The 19,175-nt window shown below is 41.7% G+C and overlaps 1 protein-coding gene across 3 annotated transcripts in view; it reads left to right on the top strand.

The window, feature by feature from the left end:
* LOC100706059 (DNA-binding protein SATB2) overlaps nt 1–19,175 on the top strand; it is a 26,139-nt gene extending 6,964 nt beyond the window's left edge. For all 3 annotated transcript variants that reach the window (XM_005460652.4, XM_005460651.4, XM_005460650.4), the window contains exons 2-12: nt 1,230–1,475; nt 3,827–4,012; nt 7,520–7,646; nt 8,248–8,371; nt 9,322–9,424; nt 12,037–12,087; nt 12,326–12,855; nt 12,949–13,161; nt 13,333–13,485; nt 15,230–15,421; nt 17,352–19,175. In XM_005460652.4, coding sequence (XP_005460709.1) covers nt 1,274–1,475; nt 3,827–4,012; nt 7,520–7,646; nt 8,248–8,371; nt 9,322–9,424; nt 12,037–12,087; nt 12,326–12,855; nt 12,949–13,161; nt 13,333–13,485; nt 15,230–15,421; nt 17,352–17,990 — 2,520 coding nt within the window. In that variant the 5' untranslated portion in view covers nt 1,230–1,273 and the 3' untranslated portion in view covers nt 17,991–19,175. The remainder of the gene's footprint in view (nt 1–1,229; nt 1,476–3,826; nt 4,013–7,519; nt 7,647–8,247; nt 8,372–9,321; nt 9,425–12,036; nt 12,088–12,325; nt 12,856–12,948; nt 13,162–13,332; nt 13,486–15,229; nt 15,422–17,351) is intronic.

Below are 19,175 nucleotides of genomic sequence, written 5' to 3'. Positions count from 1 at the left end.
GAAAAGACGGGAATAAAAGTCGAGCACATTCACATAGTATTGCAAAAGATGACCTCATTAGCATATAGTGATGTGTACTGCAGCAGTGTGCAGTTTAAGTTCTTGTTGTTGCTTAGAAGAGGCTCGAGCGATTTGAAGTTAAGAAGAGAGTAAATGTAGGCATTTGAAAATTACTACTGCATAGCATACTATTTTTATAAAGTACAGTTCTGCTTATTTGCATCCACAGTATACAGTGTGCACTATCACTGTATTCATATGTGCTTTAAGCACCTTCACGTCTTTCATTATAACCTGTTGTGTACTCCTGTGAGCCTAAACAGCGGATAATAAACGGGTCTGTGTTTAGTCTGTTGTGGTTGTCCCTGCCTCACTTCTGTGTAAATAAGAGAAAAAAATGTGTTAGCTGGATTGACTGTGCAGGGAAGGAACAAAGTCAGAGTGGTTGATGAAACAGTCTGTAATGGCTCTACACTGTCAACAGTGGTAAAATAAGAAAGATGATATAGTTGATCTGCACGCTGTAGATCAACTATATCGTGTGTTTTGTTATTTTTGTTTTTTACGATTGTTTTGTTTTAGTGCTGTGGGTTTTTCTTTCCATCGTGAAGAAAACACTGGAAAAGATGACAGTGCAAGCTATTTATGCATATGGTAGATCTCTGGACCACCTGGATGTGTAATAAAATGTAAGCTAGCCTCCCGCTCCACTTTCTTTGAAGGCTGCAAAGTTTGGCTAATTCTCAGGAGAAGCTGTCTAGGACAATTACTGTAACATCACTGTTACTGACTCATTGTTATAAGGATCTGTGATTTGCAGTTTTTTGATGAGGTTTTGATTCCTTCTTCCTCCTCATGGTGTAGTTTATGCATTCACCTACTAAATGAAAGCTCCCCGGTTAGATCCTGGGAGGATGCACAAACAGCTGTGGGATTGTGTCAGGAAGGATGTGTAGTGAAGTCAAACATGTGGCACTACCTGCTGTGGGGACTGCTGGTGAATAAGGGTTCAGCCAAAAGTAGCTTCTGTTGAGTTTTTTTAACCTCACTCCAGACTGGTGAGCTCATACAAAGACTTCTTGTATTTCGTAATCCACCCATGTGTCTCTTATCTCTAGGTTGTTAATTGTGGCCTCACTGCTGTAGAGCTGTTACTGACTAATTCATGTTGTAGTTATTAATCGCTGTAGATTCAATTGTGCTAAAGCAAAGCTCTTGTGTGTTGCCAGCTTCACAGGCTGTGCTGTGTGTTCCTCCTGGAGTTTGCAAGAGGATGGAGCAGCGTGGAAACGCAGGGGGGGAAGCGGAGAGCCCCAGCCATCAGGACAGCGCCAGCCCAGAGGAGATGGGGGAGAAAGGGGAAAGTCCCACTTCTAGCGGTGGTCTTCAGTGCAAGCTGAGCCGTATGGAGGTCAATGGCAGCCCAACAAACCCACGGACCCGACAGAACTGCACACCGCTGAGACCACTTGGAGGTGCGTTGTCAACAGGATAGCTTGATAAAGGTGTACATGTTTGTTTTAATAAAAGTTATTTTAGTGTCAAAGCTGTCGACAGACAGTGAAAGGAGTTAATAAACATTTAGTGGCTCCAACTCTGCATTGGATTCTCCACGGAAGTTATATCAGTCTCCCCAAATTCTCTCTATGCCATAAACACACAGTAAAATGCTACACTTGAGCCAACTTTGTCTAAACGGTCAGACACTGAAAGACACCCAGCAGTCCTGCCACACCTGCCTCATTTAAAATGACTTTTATCCTTAAATTAAATTCAGCAGTGTAAAGGGAACATAAAGAATCTCTAAAGTGCTCACTTCTAGTTTTATTCATGTAATTATTATAAATGTATTTACATCAATTTTATTAACCTCAAATCAGAATATTTGGTATTTCTGCTTGGTTAGTGATCATACATGTTTAATTATTTTTATTTATTTTTTACTTCATGCAACTGGACATGTGACAAATGAATGAGTCCATCTTTGAAGGTGAGCTCGGCATGAAAGCCTTTGACAGGAGGTTGTTTAAAAATGTATGTCAGTCTAAATCTTTATGATATCTTGTCTACGGCGTGCTTTCCACTCCACATCAGTGTACTGAGCATATGAACATCCAGCAGGCTTGATACTATGTAAAAACTGCTTTGTTCTGAGGCTGTCCCAGCCTTAATCAAAGAGGATATATGTAGTAAAATTATCACTGCATACTACTTTCTAGCGCATTCATATGTTGTAATGATTGGATATAATGGCTAAAAGACACAGCCATGGCTCTGGTGGCAAAGCAGGTTGTCTGCTAATCACATCACAATCACGGGCATGGCTTTGAGAAAGAAACTGAACCCAAGTTTCTCCCCCTGGCAGAAAAAGAAACACATTGTAAAGAGCTTTATAGAGAGTTTGTGCAACGTCGGCTCATGGATAGTGTTACAGAGCAGAAGGTACAGAAAACACTCAGTCATAGATGCCCATTATTCTCTCATGCAGTTGAAAACATCATCATGCATCATCACACAAACACTGTAGCGGAACATACACGCACACCCAAACACACACACACACACACTGCTGAGTTACCTCCCTCCACCCTTCCACTCAGCGGTCTGGTTATTGGCTGATAGCGTGCCTGATGCTGCTGCGGTTTGGCTCCGGCTGATCTGTCACTGCTCCGCACACTGGGGGAGAAGGATTGATGGCTTGTTAATTAGCAGCTCCTGTGGGACAGACGAGTGGACTGGATGGGTGTGAGTGGTTCTGTGCTTTGAGGATCTCTAAGCACTTACCCGATAACAAGTTCAGACCGATGCATAGGAACCGTTTTCACCACTAGAGTCGTGGCATGGCTCCTGAGCGCTAGATGCAGCAGTTTAATAGCGGTTCTGGAAACAAGTCTTATCCCTTGTGGCTTTTAATATGTGGTTCAAACACAAATACAGTTGTACGATCTTGCACTGACTTATACTGACACTGGCAGCTGCCCAGTGTAACACAATGAGACCACCAAGCTGCTATAGTGCAGCAGTGCTGATGCACTAAATACTGAACAGACAAATTTGTTGAAGTGTGGCTGTGAGCTTCAACTTCTGGAGGAATCCCTGGAGAAAGTAATTTATAACATTAAGTTTGTGTTACTCCCTCGGATGAATTTCCAGTCAGTAATGTAGCATTAAATCTTAAATATGTCCACATATTAGCACAAATCCTTAGCCCAACTGGGAGGACTTAACATGTTTGAAAATGTACTATTTTTTTATTTGCCTATTATACAAATAATTGTAGACCTTTTATAAGATGAGTAACAGTTGTTTTCATGACTATAATGATACATTGTGTTACAGCAAAAAAGACATTTTCTCTGTCACCGTTTAACAGAGTAAGAATATCGCTTCATTGATAAGAGGGAGGGTGGGAGAGGGGAGTGCTCAAGCATTTGATAGTAATTGCTAAAAGGGTAAACTATCCCACATTTTCTTCTCCCACACTTTCCAGACTGATGCAGATAATTAGATTTGGTTCACTCCAGTCACACGGCTTTAACTGCTAGACCCACAGCAACAAGAAGGCCAGGGATGGGAAATCCTGAAAGGATTTTTTTCTACCTTTTACCTGTAAAGTGTTGAATATTGAAATATTCTGTTTGTCATGCGTATCATGGAAATTTTCTCCCCTCCTCAGATAAAAACACATTAACAGGTGGGGTAGAGGGAAACACTGTGAAACGCTAGTAAGGCCTGACCTGCGATTTCCCGTTAAATGCGAGGACCTGGGAAGAGGGTGAGCTACACATTAGCGCTGTAACTTTCTCCCTCTGTCTTGTTGCGCCAGGTTTGATGATCCCAGTCTACTGTGTGGTGGAGCATGCAGACATGGGAATGGCAGGCAACTGTGAGGGGCGTAGCGACCGCCACGCTGAGTTTGTGTTGGTTCGTAAAGATGTCCTGTTCACACAGCTGGTAGAGACGGCACTGGTTGCTCTCGGATACTCTCATAACTCAGCTGTGCAGGCACGAGGTAAGCAGTGGGTGTGGGTAGGTCTGAAAAGGTAAATTCATGTGGTTTTCAGATGATTCAGATGTTACTCACTATGAAGAGGACTCAACTCTGTCCTTAAAAATGAACCATAACTGATTTTTAAATTTGGCTCATCGCCCTGTCTATCTGGGCACATCTCCTGACACTGCTAGTATTTTTAGTCTCCTCTGGAAGTCCCATACTGACCACTTCTTGGTCTGTAAGGTGTACTGGAGCTCCTCGAAACAGTGACTCGTCAACTAGATTTTCATTTGTTGGATTAAGGATGAAGTCACTGAGAGCCAAATCTGTAAAGCAGGACAGGTGGTGTGCACAGATAATGTTGGTGTAGCCAAAAATTATATGGTGGGTACTGCCAAACAGTGTCGTGTGTCACAGTTCAGGTGGTTTGTACCAAATGTTCACCCTCGGATCCCTCAAGATGTTGGAGTAGAAACCTTGATTCACAATCTCAAAGTCAAGCTGGCTGGGACGTTTCCAGGGAATGATCTAAAAGTTGCAGTTGCACTAGAAGTGATGCAGAGGTGCAGACATGTGTTCGAATTTAAGATCATACCTGGGTTTATTAAATGCATTTCTAAATGTATTTAGACATTTCTCCCTAAACTGACAGGTTTAGGGAGCTAAATTTAATCCATAGTTGTTTTGTTCTGTCTGTCTCCTCTCACCCACAACCGATCAGCGCATGTCTGCTGCTCCCTCAGCCTGGTTCTGCTGGAGGCTTCTTCCTTCCCACTGTCTCCAAGTACTTGCTCATAGGTTGTTGGGGTTTGCTATTATTGTTTTCTATTATTGTAGGGTCATTACCTTACAATATAAAACACCTTGAGGTGATAGTTTATGCGATTTGGCATTATATATATTTTTAAGAAATCTCACAGATGACATGACAAGGAATAGCAGGCAAACTGCAGCCCTGACTTACAATTTAAAATCAGTAAATTTTATCCACATAAAACTGACGCCTCTAAATCTGAATGACTTACTGCTTCTCTAAGAACATCCAAGACACGAGGGGATCTACTGTGAGCATCTTCAGGGCTTTAACTTCCCCTTAAACGCCACCCAGACAGCAGAGCAGTGAAAACAAAGCCAAACTGTAGTCATGCCACATCTTTTAAATACAAATTAAAAAACATGATCGGATGTTGACTAATTTGAAGCCTCTTCACATGTGAGAAACATGCGTTTGTAAACTTCTCTGTTATTACACGCTGATGGGAAACCTCATGCCTTACTCATTATTACCGCCCTGTTAGTTATTTGAGTAATTAATCCAGCAGCAGCTGAATGAAATATTACTGAGTGGGGTTTTTCCACATCGGTACAGTGAGTACTGATGTCGCAAAACTCTGGGACAGTCACAGGAGAGGTATTTACCAGGAAAGTATTTTCAGTGATTCAGTACACCCACCTGGCTGCGTGGCGGTTAAACTGAACAATAAATCTATATCTGAAAACCCCAGACCAGCACCAAAATTCAGAGATCAAAACAGGAGAGCAAGCAACATCCAGTTCAACTGCCTTCACACACACAGGGAGACGCACTCACTCTCACAGAGCAGGGCAGTTTGAAATTCCTGGTGTGTCCCATAAACACAGGGTACTCTAACCATGTGGCCGACGCCCTACGACCCCCCTCGCCTGTCCCAAATAGCTAGGTTTTGTTCTGAGAAATAAGCCTTTTCTTTTCAAATAAATAATTTTTGGCTGGAGTCATGCATTTTTCCCCCGAGTGTGGTCACGACCAAAATTATACAGAGTCTCTTCTGCGATTGAATTGCATCTTGCATAACTTTGACTGGATGAGTATTTTTAAACTCTTCACTGAATGGCACAGGGCTTTTTTTTTTCTTTAATTAACTTGCACATTATGGCTAATTAAAAAGCAGCTATTTCTTATTTGGAATATATGGTTAAGGCTCGGGTTGTAACGTGGGCTTAGGTGCACTGCTGAGAAGTAGTCTAACTAAATTTAACTTAAGGTCAAGTTTTTGGAAACATTCACTGATATTACAAACTTAAAAATGACTATTTTTAAAGTGTTCAAACCACTAGTGGATCCCTTTAAACACCCCAAACTTTATTTTAAGAAGGATACTGCACTTAACATAACTTAACATAGATTATGTCGGCACCCACTTATTTTAAAATGTTTAAAATAAAATTTTACGGTACCTCTGAATCCCCCAAACTGCTGCTTGTGGAACACGTAGCTCCTTTAGGTGTCTCTTTTTTCTCTCCATAAAACCTTTTCTTGCTTGATAATTAGATTAAATGACTAAAACGCCCTTTTGTTTTATTACATGTGTGCTGCTTTTAGGTCATTAGCATCTGTCTGTTAGTCATCTTCAGTTAGTTAGCATTTTTGCGTTATCTTGTTGTTGCATTGTCAAAAAATGTCTGTATTCGTAATCTTATCCCACCTACAAAGTTGTGATTTTGTTGGATACAGTACTGTGATGTGCGTCTGTGGGGAAAAAATGCAGGGAGAAATGCATTGGTGTGCATGCAGGTATGTTTAATAGTGTATGACGTGAGTAAATTGTACCATCAAGAATCCAGTACTCATCTTTTAGACCTTGCAGAGTCGTATGAAAAGATGACAGGAAGTTGTGTTTAATATTTAAGCTTAATCTCTGATAAACATCCTTTTGCTCTAACAACAAAAAAAAGATTTGTTTTTGGGTCTTTGTGGAGGAAGTCGAACCCTCTTGCAAAATATGTAGTGCAAAATCTTACTCTGCGCCTGACATGCAGACAGATACACTGATATGAGGTATTGTTTGGGCTCTAGGGAAGACTGCAGATTGGTAAAATGATAAAGCCTAAACATCTGCCCTGTCAGCAGCAATTTAAGCTTTATTCACTTCAAGTGAGAGTTTTTAAAAGGTTAAAGTAGCATCTCAGTGTGTAGTTGACCACATGTGAAGGTATCAATAATTTTAAAGACATGGCAGCTCTAGGAAACGTAAAAACTGCCGGTTATCAGAAGATATTCTGTTAGACAAGAGAGCAATGACCTCACAGTGTTTATTTGGAGCATCAGCATCAAAACAGCGCACCCATTCACAGCCTGCTTCAGCCCTAATGTTGAGCTGATTTTACATTTCTCCTCTGATTAATCAACTGTGGAGGCCAAAGAGAACACACTTTGTTCTTTGCCCCTATCACCAGCATCCTCACGCAACACACACACGCACACACGCACACAACTGAGGCTGGCAGGCTAAGACTAGACAGGGTCTGTGTTTGATTTAGAAGATCCTAATGTGATTAGGTCTGTTTAGATTTGCACTTCCAGTCACGGCCGTATGAAGGCCAGGGGAATGTTCAAATCATGATGATGCTCAAAGATTCACCAAGAGTTTAACCAACAGGTCAAAAGGCACAAACAGATTGAGCTGTTTTTAATATATTGACGGGAACAAAAGAGTTTAAAATGGTAACTTTTAAACAGTAATTGGCCTGTGTGTGTGTCATCAGGGATCATTAAAGTGGGCCGGTGGAAGCCGATGCCCATCCACTACCTAACAGATGCTCCGGAGGCCACGGTGGCGGACATGCTGCTGGATGTTTACCACATGGTCACACTGCGGATCCTACTGCACAGGTCAGCACTGTGTATTGCAGATTGTACATAGGAATCCAGCTTTTTTTTTTTGGTGGAGCATCCCCTCAAAATAACTACCAGGCACACCAGCTGACTTGATTTTGTTCATCTAATTTCATTTTGCAGAGGGCACTTTGCAGTAACAGAACTGCAGTGTGTGTATCTGCTGCGTGTGCTTGGTGGACATATGGAGATGACCATATGTATACACTATGCACACAGGCCAGTAGCTCTGGTGTCACTGGGAGCCCAAAAGTACAGTTTTACCCATCCACTCATTATAGTGGTGACTTTTAAGAGTTACAGAATAAATACACTTGAGTAGAATCCTATTCTAAGCATTAGAATGCACTATATACATTTTTATACATTACATTATTCATCGTATGTGTGCAGCAGGTATAATTTATACAAGAGATCACTTTGGAACGGGCAAAATACAAGAGGAAAGCCTCTTACAACCAGTGACTGCAGAAAACAAGGGTCAAAACTAGTCTTGTCTTCTAAATGCTTGGATTACATCAGATTCCTGTTTGTTTCTTTCTGTAATCAGCACTGCTCTTGAAAGAGTGAACAGAAAAGTTTTGTCATTTCCATGTAGCTTTGCCCGGCTGGAGGAGCTGCCGTCAGACCAGTGGACCCACGCCACCGTGAGGAACGCCCTCAAAGAGCTGCTTAGAGAGACCAACCAGAGCGCTCTGGCAAAGGAGTGTCCTCTCTCCCAGGTAACCGCTTCATAACTCTGTCCAGGCAGAGTTCAAGCTCAGCAGGAGTTACAGTGTGTCATGGGTCCAAATCAGACTCGAGTCGCTCTTTCTCTGAATAAACTGAATGTTTTTATGATTTTTAGGTAATCCATTCAGTCACTGCATATTACTCACATTAGATGGTGTAAACAGAACATTCAAAAGAATTAGTTTGCTAAGTCCCAGATAATAAATGCTTTATACTTCAGGTTTTAGCACCCATAAGCCACAAATGTGAGCTATAATCAGCACATGCAGTACATATTTACATGTTCCTGCAGGTTGCTTGATATTCAGATTTTCTTTATGATGTGTTGTGATGAACTGAACACAAGGACAAAGTTTAAACTCCTTCTTTTTTCTTTTTTTGCCATTTTTTTTTTTTTGCCGTTTTTGTCACACACTTATTGATAGCCAAGATGCTAAGTATTTGTCTCTAAGCACATGGTTTCATCATCAGTTCACCACACGCTTAGTGCAATGTGTAATCTGAGTCGCTCTCTCACACACACACACACACACACACACACAAATATTGGTACCATCCCATGGGAAAGGATGCAAACACGCACACCTCAATTATCCTGCTCACACACACCCTGCAGTCATTAGAGTCGAGAGTGTGTCATTTCGACTTGTGATTTATACATAAGACTTAGTCATGATGTAATTAGTGATTAGGGGAAGTGTGTGGGTGGTGTGCATTTGCAGCTTGACTCATGTGACTTTTAATCCTCAGTGTTTCCCATGTTGAGCTTTTGCTGGCGTTTTTGCATCTCTTGCTCGGTATAAGTGGCCAGTTGTTGGTCATTTGCGGAGACTTGAGATTTTTAATCAGTCTGAAAGACAAAGCTGTTGCTTAATGGTTCAAAAATTTTGGCTAACCCCATGAATGACTAATGTATTATGTCAAATTGTCTCTGTGTCAGAGTATGATCTCAGCAATCGTCAACAGTTCCTACTATGCCAACGTCTCCACCTCCAAGTGCCAGGAGTTTGGACGCTGGTACAAGAGATACAAACGCATCAAAGGTAACTCTGAAGCCTTACTCACATTATCAGGTAGCTGAGTGTAATTAAGGCAGTCGGTTTCCTTTTTTTCTTTCTTTCATTTTTAAGCAAGCTATATCTGCAAACTAGCCTCAAGCTGGGCACAGATATTCCTGCCCTAAAGTGCTAAAGTGAAGGTGCTCAGTGGGAGACTCGTCAGTATTTTTCTGATTATGGAACAGCGTTGCATATATTTGTTGGCTGTCAGAGACAACAGCATGCAAAGTCTAATGGGACCACAATGTAGTTAATTAGCTGCAGCTTGTGCGCTCTCACTTAGATTATGACAACTGAATGCTTTCTAACGCCCTGGCTGAAATGCTACAGTTTGAAGCAGGAAGGAATTTGTCCCTAATTATCCTTTTTAAAAATGAATAATGGCATTACGGTTGTAAATTGGCTTTATGATTTACCAAATGATTCCCCTGGTTTTACTAACGCTGTTGTTTTAAAGTGGAACAATGTTTAAGACGAGATAAAGACTGATGTGATGTAAGGTCGCCTTAGTGTTTTTCCTGCTCCGTGGTAAAGAAGCTCATTATGTGTCTCTTTGACTATAGGATCAATATTGAAACAGTTTGCCAGTGAACCATTTTGTACAACGTGAAAATCTATGGGTGGTAATTTTCCACTGTGAACACTTTTGTCTCGAAGAAATGTAACTAATGATGTCATTAATGACAGTTTCATGTCATTTAAACTTTAACGCTTAATTCTGTTTTCATTCCTCGACTCTCACAGTTGAAAATATCCTTATTTATCTTTAATAAAAATATAAATAACAATATTTTCAAAAGTGGAAACTACACCTGTACCTTATATGTCTGCATTTATTGGTCGTGTTATTTGAAAATGTAGCCATCTTTAATATGAGCATTGGTTATTGTAACAGTCTATATATTTAACAAAATAAAATAGAATTTAATTGAAACCCAAATAACAGGAGAGTTTTGTTGACCATTAACATTAGAGCAGGTTTCAGGTGTGAGCATGAAGGTGTTTCCCCCGGAGGTTAAATCAGAATAGCTGATGTTTGTTTTCCCGGGTTGATTCCACACATGCTTTTCCTGCCACAACAAGTAAAAATGACAAACTCGATAATGAGGTCATCTTGCAATCTTTTTGTTTGTTTGTTTTTTTAAAGGAAAGCTGGTGACTAAAATGATATTTTTTACGCAGCAGTGAGCAGAAATGTGGCCACACATGGGTTTTTGAGTACCGGATCCTTGTGTGTATGTACAGTTCTGGTCCTCACTGCCAGGTGTTGCTGCAATGTAGTGATTATATTTTGAGTCTAGGTGTGTGGCTTTTGGTAACCTCCCGGTTAAGTGTCCCCCTCCTGCCTTGTTAAAAACTTTTACAGTTTTTTGAACAACTCTCCTGAACCTCAGCCACCAGCTGTTCAGCTGTTTATACTTTATTTGCTTTCTGCTGCTTTGAAAACTCATAAAGGTAAAAACTGTCAGACACTTTTTTTAAAAAAGAAGGAAGTGACACTTATTGCTAGTCACATCTCAAGTTAATATGACTCACCTGCCTTAATGCCTTCGTTTTGTGATCCTTCCTAATGAAGCTTTTCCATTCTTCTGTCCACCCCCTGTATGTGTCTGAGCACGTGTGCCAGCCTCTGTGTGTCTAATCTGCTGCATGAGACGTCTGTCAGTGACAGCTCTCAGTAGGAAGGAACTGTCACACATGGTTCACATTAATGTCACCCTTAATACACATGACAAAACTAAATGCTCTTAACTCCTAATGGAAAACAGCAGTAACCCCCCCCCAAACTCACACACACACACACACACACACACACACACACACACACACACACACACACACACACACACACACACACACACACACACACCAACAAAACACAGGAATAATACTTATTACACACACACAAGGTAAAAATCTGATCCCCTGCCAAACCTTGCTGCAACTTTTTATTCCCTTAATAACCAAAAATGCGACACACAGCCAAACCGGAGTGGAAGCCTAACAAGAAGCAGACTTACGTGGAGAGGCTGTTAAAATCCAGGGGAACAGAAAGAAAAGAGTTCAGAGGAAACATTCTTTACTTATTTGATAATCTTATCTCGTGAATATGGAGACAGTAAGTGAAAATAAGACCATACTTCAGCCGAGGTTGTGATCAGATTGTCCCCTGAGGACTGGAATTGTAGTTGAGATCTTCACACTTTGAAATGATACAGTACAGTTTTGTGACTTGGAGCAAAATTTTGTGGTATTCTTGACTCCGGGTCCTGGACCTCTGGGGGTCCCATGACCTAATTTGAGAACCGCTGCTGTAAGAACTCCTGGAACGATCCCTATAGTATCTCTCACAAGCTCCTCTACTGTCACTACTGAGGCTTGGATAAAACCTGAGCCATGTAACTTTTGCTCACACTGTCTGATGTCAGAGTGGGATGAGAAACATGAAGTAACCATTAATGGAGTGGATACAGTGTAGATCATTTTTATAAGTAAAGGATCATTGAACTACGTGGGTAATCATGTATGCAGAAATTAGTTTATTTCTGAAGAAACTGCTAACAGTCTTGGTCCTCTCGCTTTCACTTTCTTTGTAGGTGAATACATTGAAAAGATGTGGTCGTCACAGGAGAAGTCGGATATAAAAGGTACGTCCATCGTCTGTGTGTTTCTAGTGGAATGAAAATTAAATACTTCTGACATTTACATTACATATGATGCTCGCTAATAAGAAGTGTCTCAGAGTGTTTGCATGCTTCCTGTGTGAGATTTGTCTGAAACTTCAAACTGAATACCAGCAGTCTAAGAAATGTTAACCTTTGAACATCCTGGTGTGGGTTTAATCCAGATATATTAACACAATGTTGTATATGTGTGTTGACGTAGTGGAGCGGGATTTGGACCTGAGCGTCCTCAGCCATCGTCCTCCCTCTCTCTTGCCCTCTCCCACCCATTTGGGCACCCTGGGTGGGTCCGGAGTTCATTCTCTCAAGAGTGGCCTCGGGGACACTCAGACCTCGACTCAGCCTCACGGCCTGCCTCACCCTAGTGGACAGAATCACCCCAGTCCTCCACTTCGTCCACAGGCTCCACCTCTCCTGGGCCACAGCGGGCTCCTGCCTCCCCAACTCCCCCCTCAGCTTGTACGTCAACAGCTCGCGATGGCCCACCTCATCAACCAGCAGCTGGCTGTTAGCCGGCTGCTTGCCCACCAGCACCCACAGGGAGTCAACCAACAGTTCCTCAACCATCCTCCTATCGCACGGAGCTGCAAGATCTCCGGGGCTGTTTCTGAGCCCAGCCTCAACTCCGGGGCCGAAGTCTCTTCCGACATTTACCAGCAGGTCAGGAATGAGCTGAAGAGGGCCAGCGTTTCCCAGGCTGTGTTTGCCCGTGTGGCCTTTAACCGCACACAGGTAAACGTGGAATTAAGGCAAATGTGGAGATCATTATAAAAGACTTCATTCTATATAATGTAAGAATGACTATTTAAATGTGTGCGTCTGCAGGGCTTGCTGTCAGAAATCCTCCGTAAGGAGGAGGATCCTCGCTCTGCCTCTCAGTCTCTCCTGGTCAACCTGAAAGCCATGCAAAACTTCCTCAACCTGCCTGAGAGCGAGCGAGACCGGATCTACCAGGAGGAGAGGGAGAGGAGTACCAGCACTAACCACAACCACTCCACCAACCACATCTCCAGTGCCAACACACACAGACACGCGCAGGTACAAGCACACATTTAAATACAAGCTCTGCACATTAAATAAAGCGCTAACAGATTTCTTTTCAACTAAAACTTGAAAAATCTTAGACTCTTACAGTCTAGCTCACGTCACTCACTCCAACATATCTTTATTTTTCATTGACGTCAGATTGTGTTTCTTGGTCTTGTGCAGACAAAATGCAGCATGCCCGGCCCGGAGCTGCAGATAAAGCTGGACTCGCTGGTAAACATCACATCAGGGATCTATGAGGAGATCCAGCAGGAGATGAAGAGGGCGAAGGTCTCCCAGGCTCTGTTCGCTAAGGTGGCTGCTAATAAAAGTCAGGTCAGTCCTTGTTTTTGTTGTTTCGTTTTTTTATTTTCACAACCGAACTATACTCAAATCTGAATCTGTAATCACAGCCCACTGCTGTGAACTTAGCCTGAACGGGTGTGGGCTGTAGGTGGGCTGCCTAAACTTGCATGTAGTCAGAAGGTTACACGTGCAAACTTGAGATAAAAATGTCTCAACATGAGTAAAAATTTCTGAGTTGATAATGTTTGAAGGAGCTGATGAGGGTGTAGTGTAGACGTGTGTGACTGTGTGTTTGTGCGAGGGCGTGTGCGGTATCTGATTACCCACTTGTGGCATACCATCATGACTCCATCCTCAGATAAACAATGCGGGCGATCGAGGGCGAGATCAAAGCATAGTCTGCTTCTGAAGGGGGAGACGGGGAGGGAGGGAGGGAGAAGGAGGACGCTATGGTTTTAAAACCAGTTTAAATATCTTCTGACAACAGACTACATTTATTATGAATACCGAGTTGGTGTGTTTGGGTGTGTGAGACTCACTGAGAGATGCTTAAAAACTAAATCTGAAACGCTAAAGGATGAGAACACAGGACGAACAGAAGGATGCAACATGGAGGAGAAGACAGACAAGATGATGGAGGGATGATCACATTATTACCATTAATTTCCAGGCTGAAGGCTGTGTATAAACAACAGCTGGTGGCAGATCCTGGGTCAGCCTAGCAGAGATAATGCAATCTTCACACACACACACACACATGCATGCACTCATTTGCAGGCCCCACTCATATCAGACTTTCCTTCTGGTTTTTCCTTCCACTCTTTGGGACAAACTTTGATTCACTCATGTTCGCACATATATAAAATAATATTTAAAAAAAGTGTAAAATTGAAGAAAAAGTGACTCGGCTTTATTCACCAAGTATGTGTGCACATGCAGGGTCTCAGTGTATGTGACAGAACAAACAATAGAGAAAAGCAGCTTGTATAGTATGTTTATATTTATATGTGCAATGGTGAAAAAGCGCAAACATGCTGGGATAAATTATGGAATAAACGAGGCATGGATAACTGCTTACTGTATATACATAAGGACTTGACAGTATATATTCAGTGTATACGTGTCTACAGTGGTTTATACATATGTACATATATACGTCATGCTTTGGTTCAGGTATTGTGGATATAAGTACAGACACTTTGTAACTGAAATCATTTTGCTACTTAAAAGAGAACGAATGTTACAGTCACCTCGTGTGTAGCCCTAAAATCTCATATTAGTCACCTAAATGCCATAACAGAGCATTTTCTTCACAGGGAAATCATTAAACTTACCTGCCTTCAGTTTTGGAAAGTTGTAAACTAGTTTTAACTAAGCTGCTCTAGATAAAGTTTGTTTGGGCGTTTATTTGGATTGTAATTCTAGTTCACTTACTTTTTAGCATTTTTGTGTAGGTGATTACGTGAATGCAAAAACATTATTTAAAAGATTCTTTATTTATTTCACTACTGATTTTGCGAATTACTGAAGCATGTTAGAAAAGCCCCACCTTCTTTTTCTTTCAATGTAATTGCTGTAAACACCCTTTAATCAGGTGTCCACCACCACCAGTATTCCTTTGGTAAACCATCCAGATCTCAGTCTGGGAAAATGCTCAGTACACGAGGCTAGAGTAGTTTTAATGCTTTCCTTTTGAGTTACACCTGCAAACAAGTGGGCACTACATTAATTTGTTTGATAGTAAAGACACAGCTAACCTCTCTTCTTCCTTCAGGGTTGGCTATGTGAGCTGCTAAGATGGAAAGAGAGCCCAAGCCCCGAGAACCGCACATTGTGGGAGAACCTGTGTACCATCAGGAGGTTCCTGGCGTTGCCACAAGCCGACCGAGATCAGGTGTATGAAGAAGAGTCGAGACAGCAGCACAGCGACAGGCTGCACACCGTCCTGCACATCTCAGAGCCGCAGGTAACAAACATGCAGTCAGTGGTTGGAGTTTGGGACCTCAAGGATGAATCGGAAAGTTTGTTTTGTGTTTCACTGATGTGGTAAATGTGGTTAAAAATCCGAGGAGCAAAAGAAACGCGTGAAAATCTGATATTTAAAAATAGTCAGCCACTCGCAACCACAGCGCAGCCATGTGTAAGAAAAGACACAATCAAAGTGTTTTTACGAGTGAGAAAATGGGAAAACCAGCATGTGAGCGTTTGCTGTGCTGTGTCGAAAAGTTTCCTCTGTCTCCTCCGTCTGTCTGATCCCACCACCTGCTCCTCTTAGCAGCCCTCCTCTTTGTCATGTTTGTGTCCCATAAGTCATTGAAAATAGAAGTGGTAAATGACCAGCCCACACATTTCCTGCTAAACACTCCTCCATCCCACCCTCTCCCAAAAACCAAAATGCTCTCCAGTCTAGCCCTAACCTCAATATTATTCAGAACATAGCCTGTAATTATTGAAGCAGAGAAAAAGGAATTGCCATTATCTTTATTTAGGTCCTTTAATTTTGATGGACCACAGATTTATGGTGTTGGATTCCTGTGTTTGGGTGTGCAGGCCTCCCCACCCTGTTAATAAGCTCTAGTAGCGTGCTTGTTTGTGTGATGAATCTGGGAGTTTAGCGTGCATGTTGGCGGGTGATGGAAGCTGGTTGATAACACTTCCGCTTGTAGTACATTTTCTTTGAGTCTGCAGAGGGGCACGAGCTGAAATACGAGCCGAACAGTTCACTTACTCCCGTGGCGATGAGGAGTGTGAGAACACAGAATGAATAATCTTCAGATAGACTGTGACAGAGCAAACCATAGTGTGTAATAGATTTTGATGTTTCAAAGCTTCAGAGTTTAAGAGATTTAGTTATTTATGAACAAATATGTGCAACCTTTTTCAGCATGGATGGCAAAGCAAATATGCCCTCTACACAAATGATCAAAAGGCAGTATATTTGTAGCTTTGCATATAAGAAACGTGTGTAAAGGGAATGATGAAAGTGTTTTAAGTGCTGAAATATTTTTCTCCTGTCTTTCACATCTAACTTCTTCAGTGACACAAAGCAAAACAAAAATATAACCAAATGTCCTTTTTAACTGCTTTCAGTCATATCCTACTGAGTTTCTAATGCAGGAAATACACGTGTGATGCAGCTGTCTTAAAAAAAACTCATAAAAACAGCGATAAAGTAATCGCCGTCTCCTTTTGTCACACAGTGAAAGTTATTCAAATCTACAGCAGGACTACTATTAAAAACCCGACCTACAGGCAGTTTTTGTGAAGTCTGTGTCACTTGTTCAGTTCACTCACGTATGAAAACACACACACATATGTTAATTTATCTTGTTACTGTTTTTAGCTTGATTTCACTGTGTATAGCGAGAAGACAAAAACTTTAGAAAAGCCAAACAAATGTATATTACATATTTTTTTTTACTCTTCTTTGCAAGCTGCATATCAATTACCAGCAAAATCTAAATACATTTTCATTAAATGTATTTAAAGCATACACCTGATGTTGCCTTTTATTTTGACAACAGTTACTCCATATAACATATATACTTTGTTAGGATTTGAGTCTTATTTGTTCATCTGTACAGGACACCGAGGAAGTTTTAAAAAGTTTAAGTGATAACATTTAACAGTAAATAAAAGAAATCATGTCTAAGGGCCACTTATTAACTTCATACAGTGTCAACTTTGTGTTAAGCTGCCTCAGAACAAGATGAGCTGACCTTGAATCTGCTTTTTAAATGTACATTTTTGGCAAAGTTTTAAATGAACTGATATGGAAAATCAAGAAAAGGCAAACATTTCTGTTAAGGTGAGACGGATCCATTGTCTTGGTTTGCAGAATAGGCGACACAAATCTTCTAAATGCTGTGACTCAACCTTTTTTATTTTCTAAACAGACCCTCCATAGGCAGCCCCTGCCACCTCTAATGGCGCCATCCCCGATTCATGATGACCCCCAGCCCATCCCCCCGCCAGCCCTGCAAAGCTCAGAAGATGGGCCTCAGCGCGGGATGAGCCCTGGCCTCGGAGGTGGAGGAACAAAGAAGGCCCGGTCACGGACAAGGATTTCTCTGGAGGCCCTGGGAATCCTTCAGAGCTTCATTGGCGATGTGGGACTGTACCCGGACCAGGAAGCGATCCACACCCTGTCAGCCCAGCTCGACCTACCCAAACACACAATCATCAAGTTCTTCCAGAACCAGCGCTACAACGTTAAGCACCACAGCCAGACCAGAGAGCATATCGCTGGGGAGGATGACAGGGAGAGCTCCAGTCCCAGCGAGGGAGGCGTCTGCACAATCGAGGGCAGGGGAGGGGAAGAGGCTCTCTCCCCGTCTGAGGAGTCAAGTGAGGACGGGAGAGGATCAGTGGAGGTGTTCAGAACAGAAGGAGGAGATGTGGGAGGAGAAGGTGAGGTGGAAATGGAGGTTGAGAAGGAGGAAGGGGATGATGCAAAAGCTTCAGGGCCAGTAGCTTCCTCTCTGTCCCCTTACAGCAGCGTGGACAGCCCCCAGTCTGCAGAGCAGCAGAGATAACAGCAGAGACCACACACAGACAACCTGTGAATAAACACAATTTTGTCATCACCTTTAATAGAGCTGATGATCAGAGCTCTTTAATATCTGAAAAACTTGGGAAAAGTATTTATGGATGGTTTGACTGAAAAGTGAGTCCACCTACCTTCAGAGCCAGTGTTTTTGGTTTGTAAAACAGTGTTTGGGACAATGTTCAGTGCCACTGAGAGAAAATGCTCTTCAGTTATGCCATGGATTTTGTTTTGAGGATGGGGAAAAGGCTCCATAGGACAACACGTCTTTGAAAATCAGATTTATTTAATTCTTTGAGTCGTTTTCCACTTTTTGACAGGATAAAAAAGAAAACACTCAAACCTTCTACATCTTAGACTGCATTTAAAACACAGCCCACTTACTAGCTCTCCAAGTACATTTCCAACAGTTTTAGCAAAGAATGTGCATCCTCTTTGTCTGCTGTCGATAAAATGCAATAAATTTTGTATTTGCTGTACTGTTTTGATAAAAGGTGCATATCCGGTTTGTAAAAAGTGATTGAGTGCATGTTGCCCCTCTTAAAGCCAACCCCATAAATACATAACTGCAGGGATAGAGGCTTACAGCAGGTCAGAGGAGCAAACTCATACATGCCTTCAGGTTCAGGTTACAGGCACCTACATTGGGACCAAGGATAAACGGCACTGAACTGCAGTGGTAGCTCACAGCGAAGGCATTCGCCTTTTAGAAATACAAGCATGCAGGGAAAAAAATACTATAACCTCTTATGTTCTGATTTTTTTTTTTCCTTCTAGATATAATTTTTTTGTGTTGTCCTTAAAATTATTTTGGAGATCCCTGCATTGACTTGTCTGTATGTGAAACTCAAAAAAAGCCAGTTCACAATTTGCTCCTTTTACTATTTATTACCAGCTTTGTATTTACTTAAATCTAAGTATTATTGTTGTAATTACATTTTCTTTTCTTTGCAATGACTACAGATGTCTTTGTAAATGGGACTAAAACATGCCAAGAGGACCTTTGGACTGTTACACACTCAACATTGAACTTTTACTTTGGCTGAAAAGGAAACTGTTTTTCTTTTTTTCTTTCTTTTTTTTGGACATTTATGTACGTTATGATGTAAATGTTGGTGATCCACCTGCAAAAGTGAATCTGCCATTAAACTGGGATGCAACCACTGTCACTTTA

The sequence above is a fragment of the Oreochromis niloticus genome, linkage group LG23 (genome assembly GCF_001858045.2).
Source record: "Oreochromis niloticus isolate F11D_XX linkage group LG23, O_niloticus_UMD_NMBU, whole genome shotgun sequence".
In the NCBI taxonomy this organism is placed as follows: Eukaryota; Metazoa; Chordata; class Actinopteri; order Cichliformes; family Cichlidae; genus Oreochromis; species Oreochromis niloticus.
This window is presented reverse-complemented; position numbering and strand designations above follow the sequence as displayed.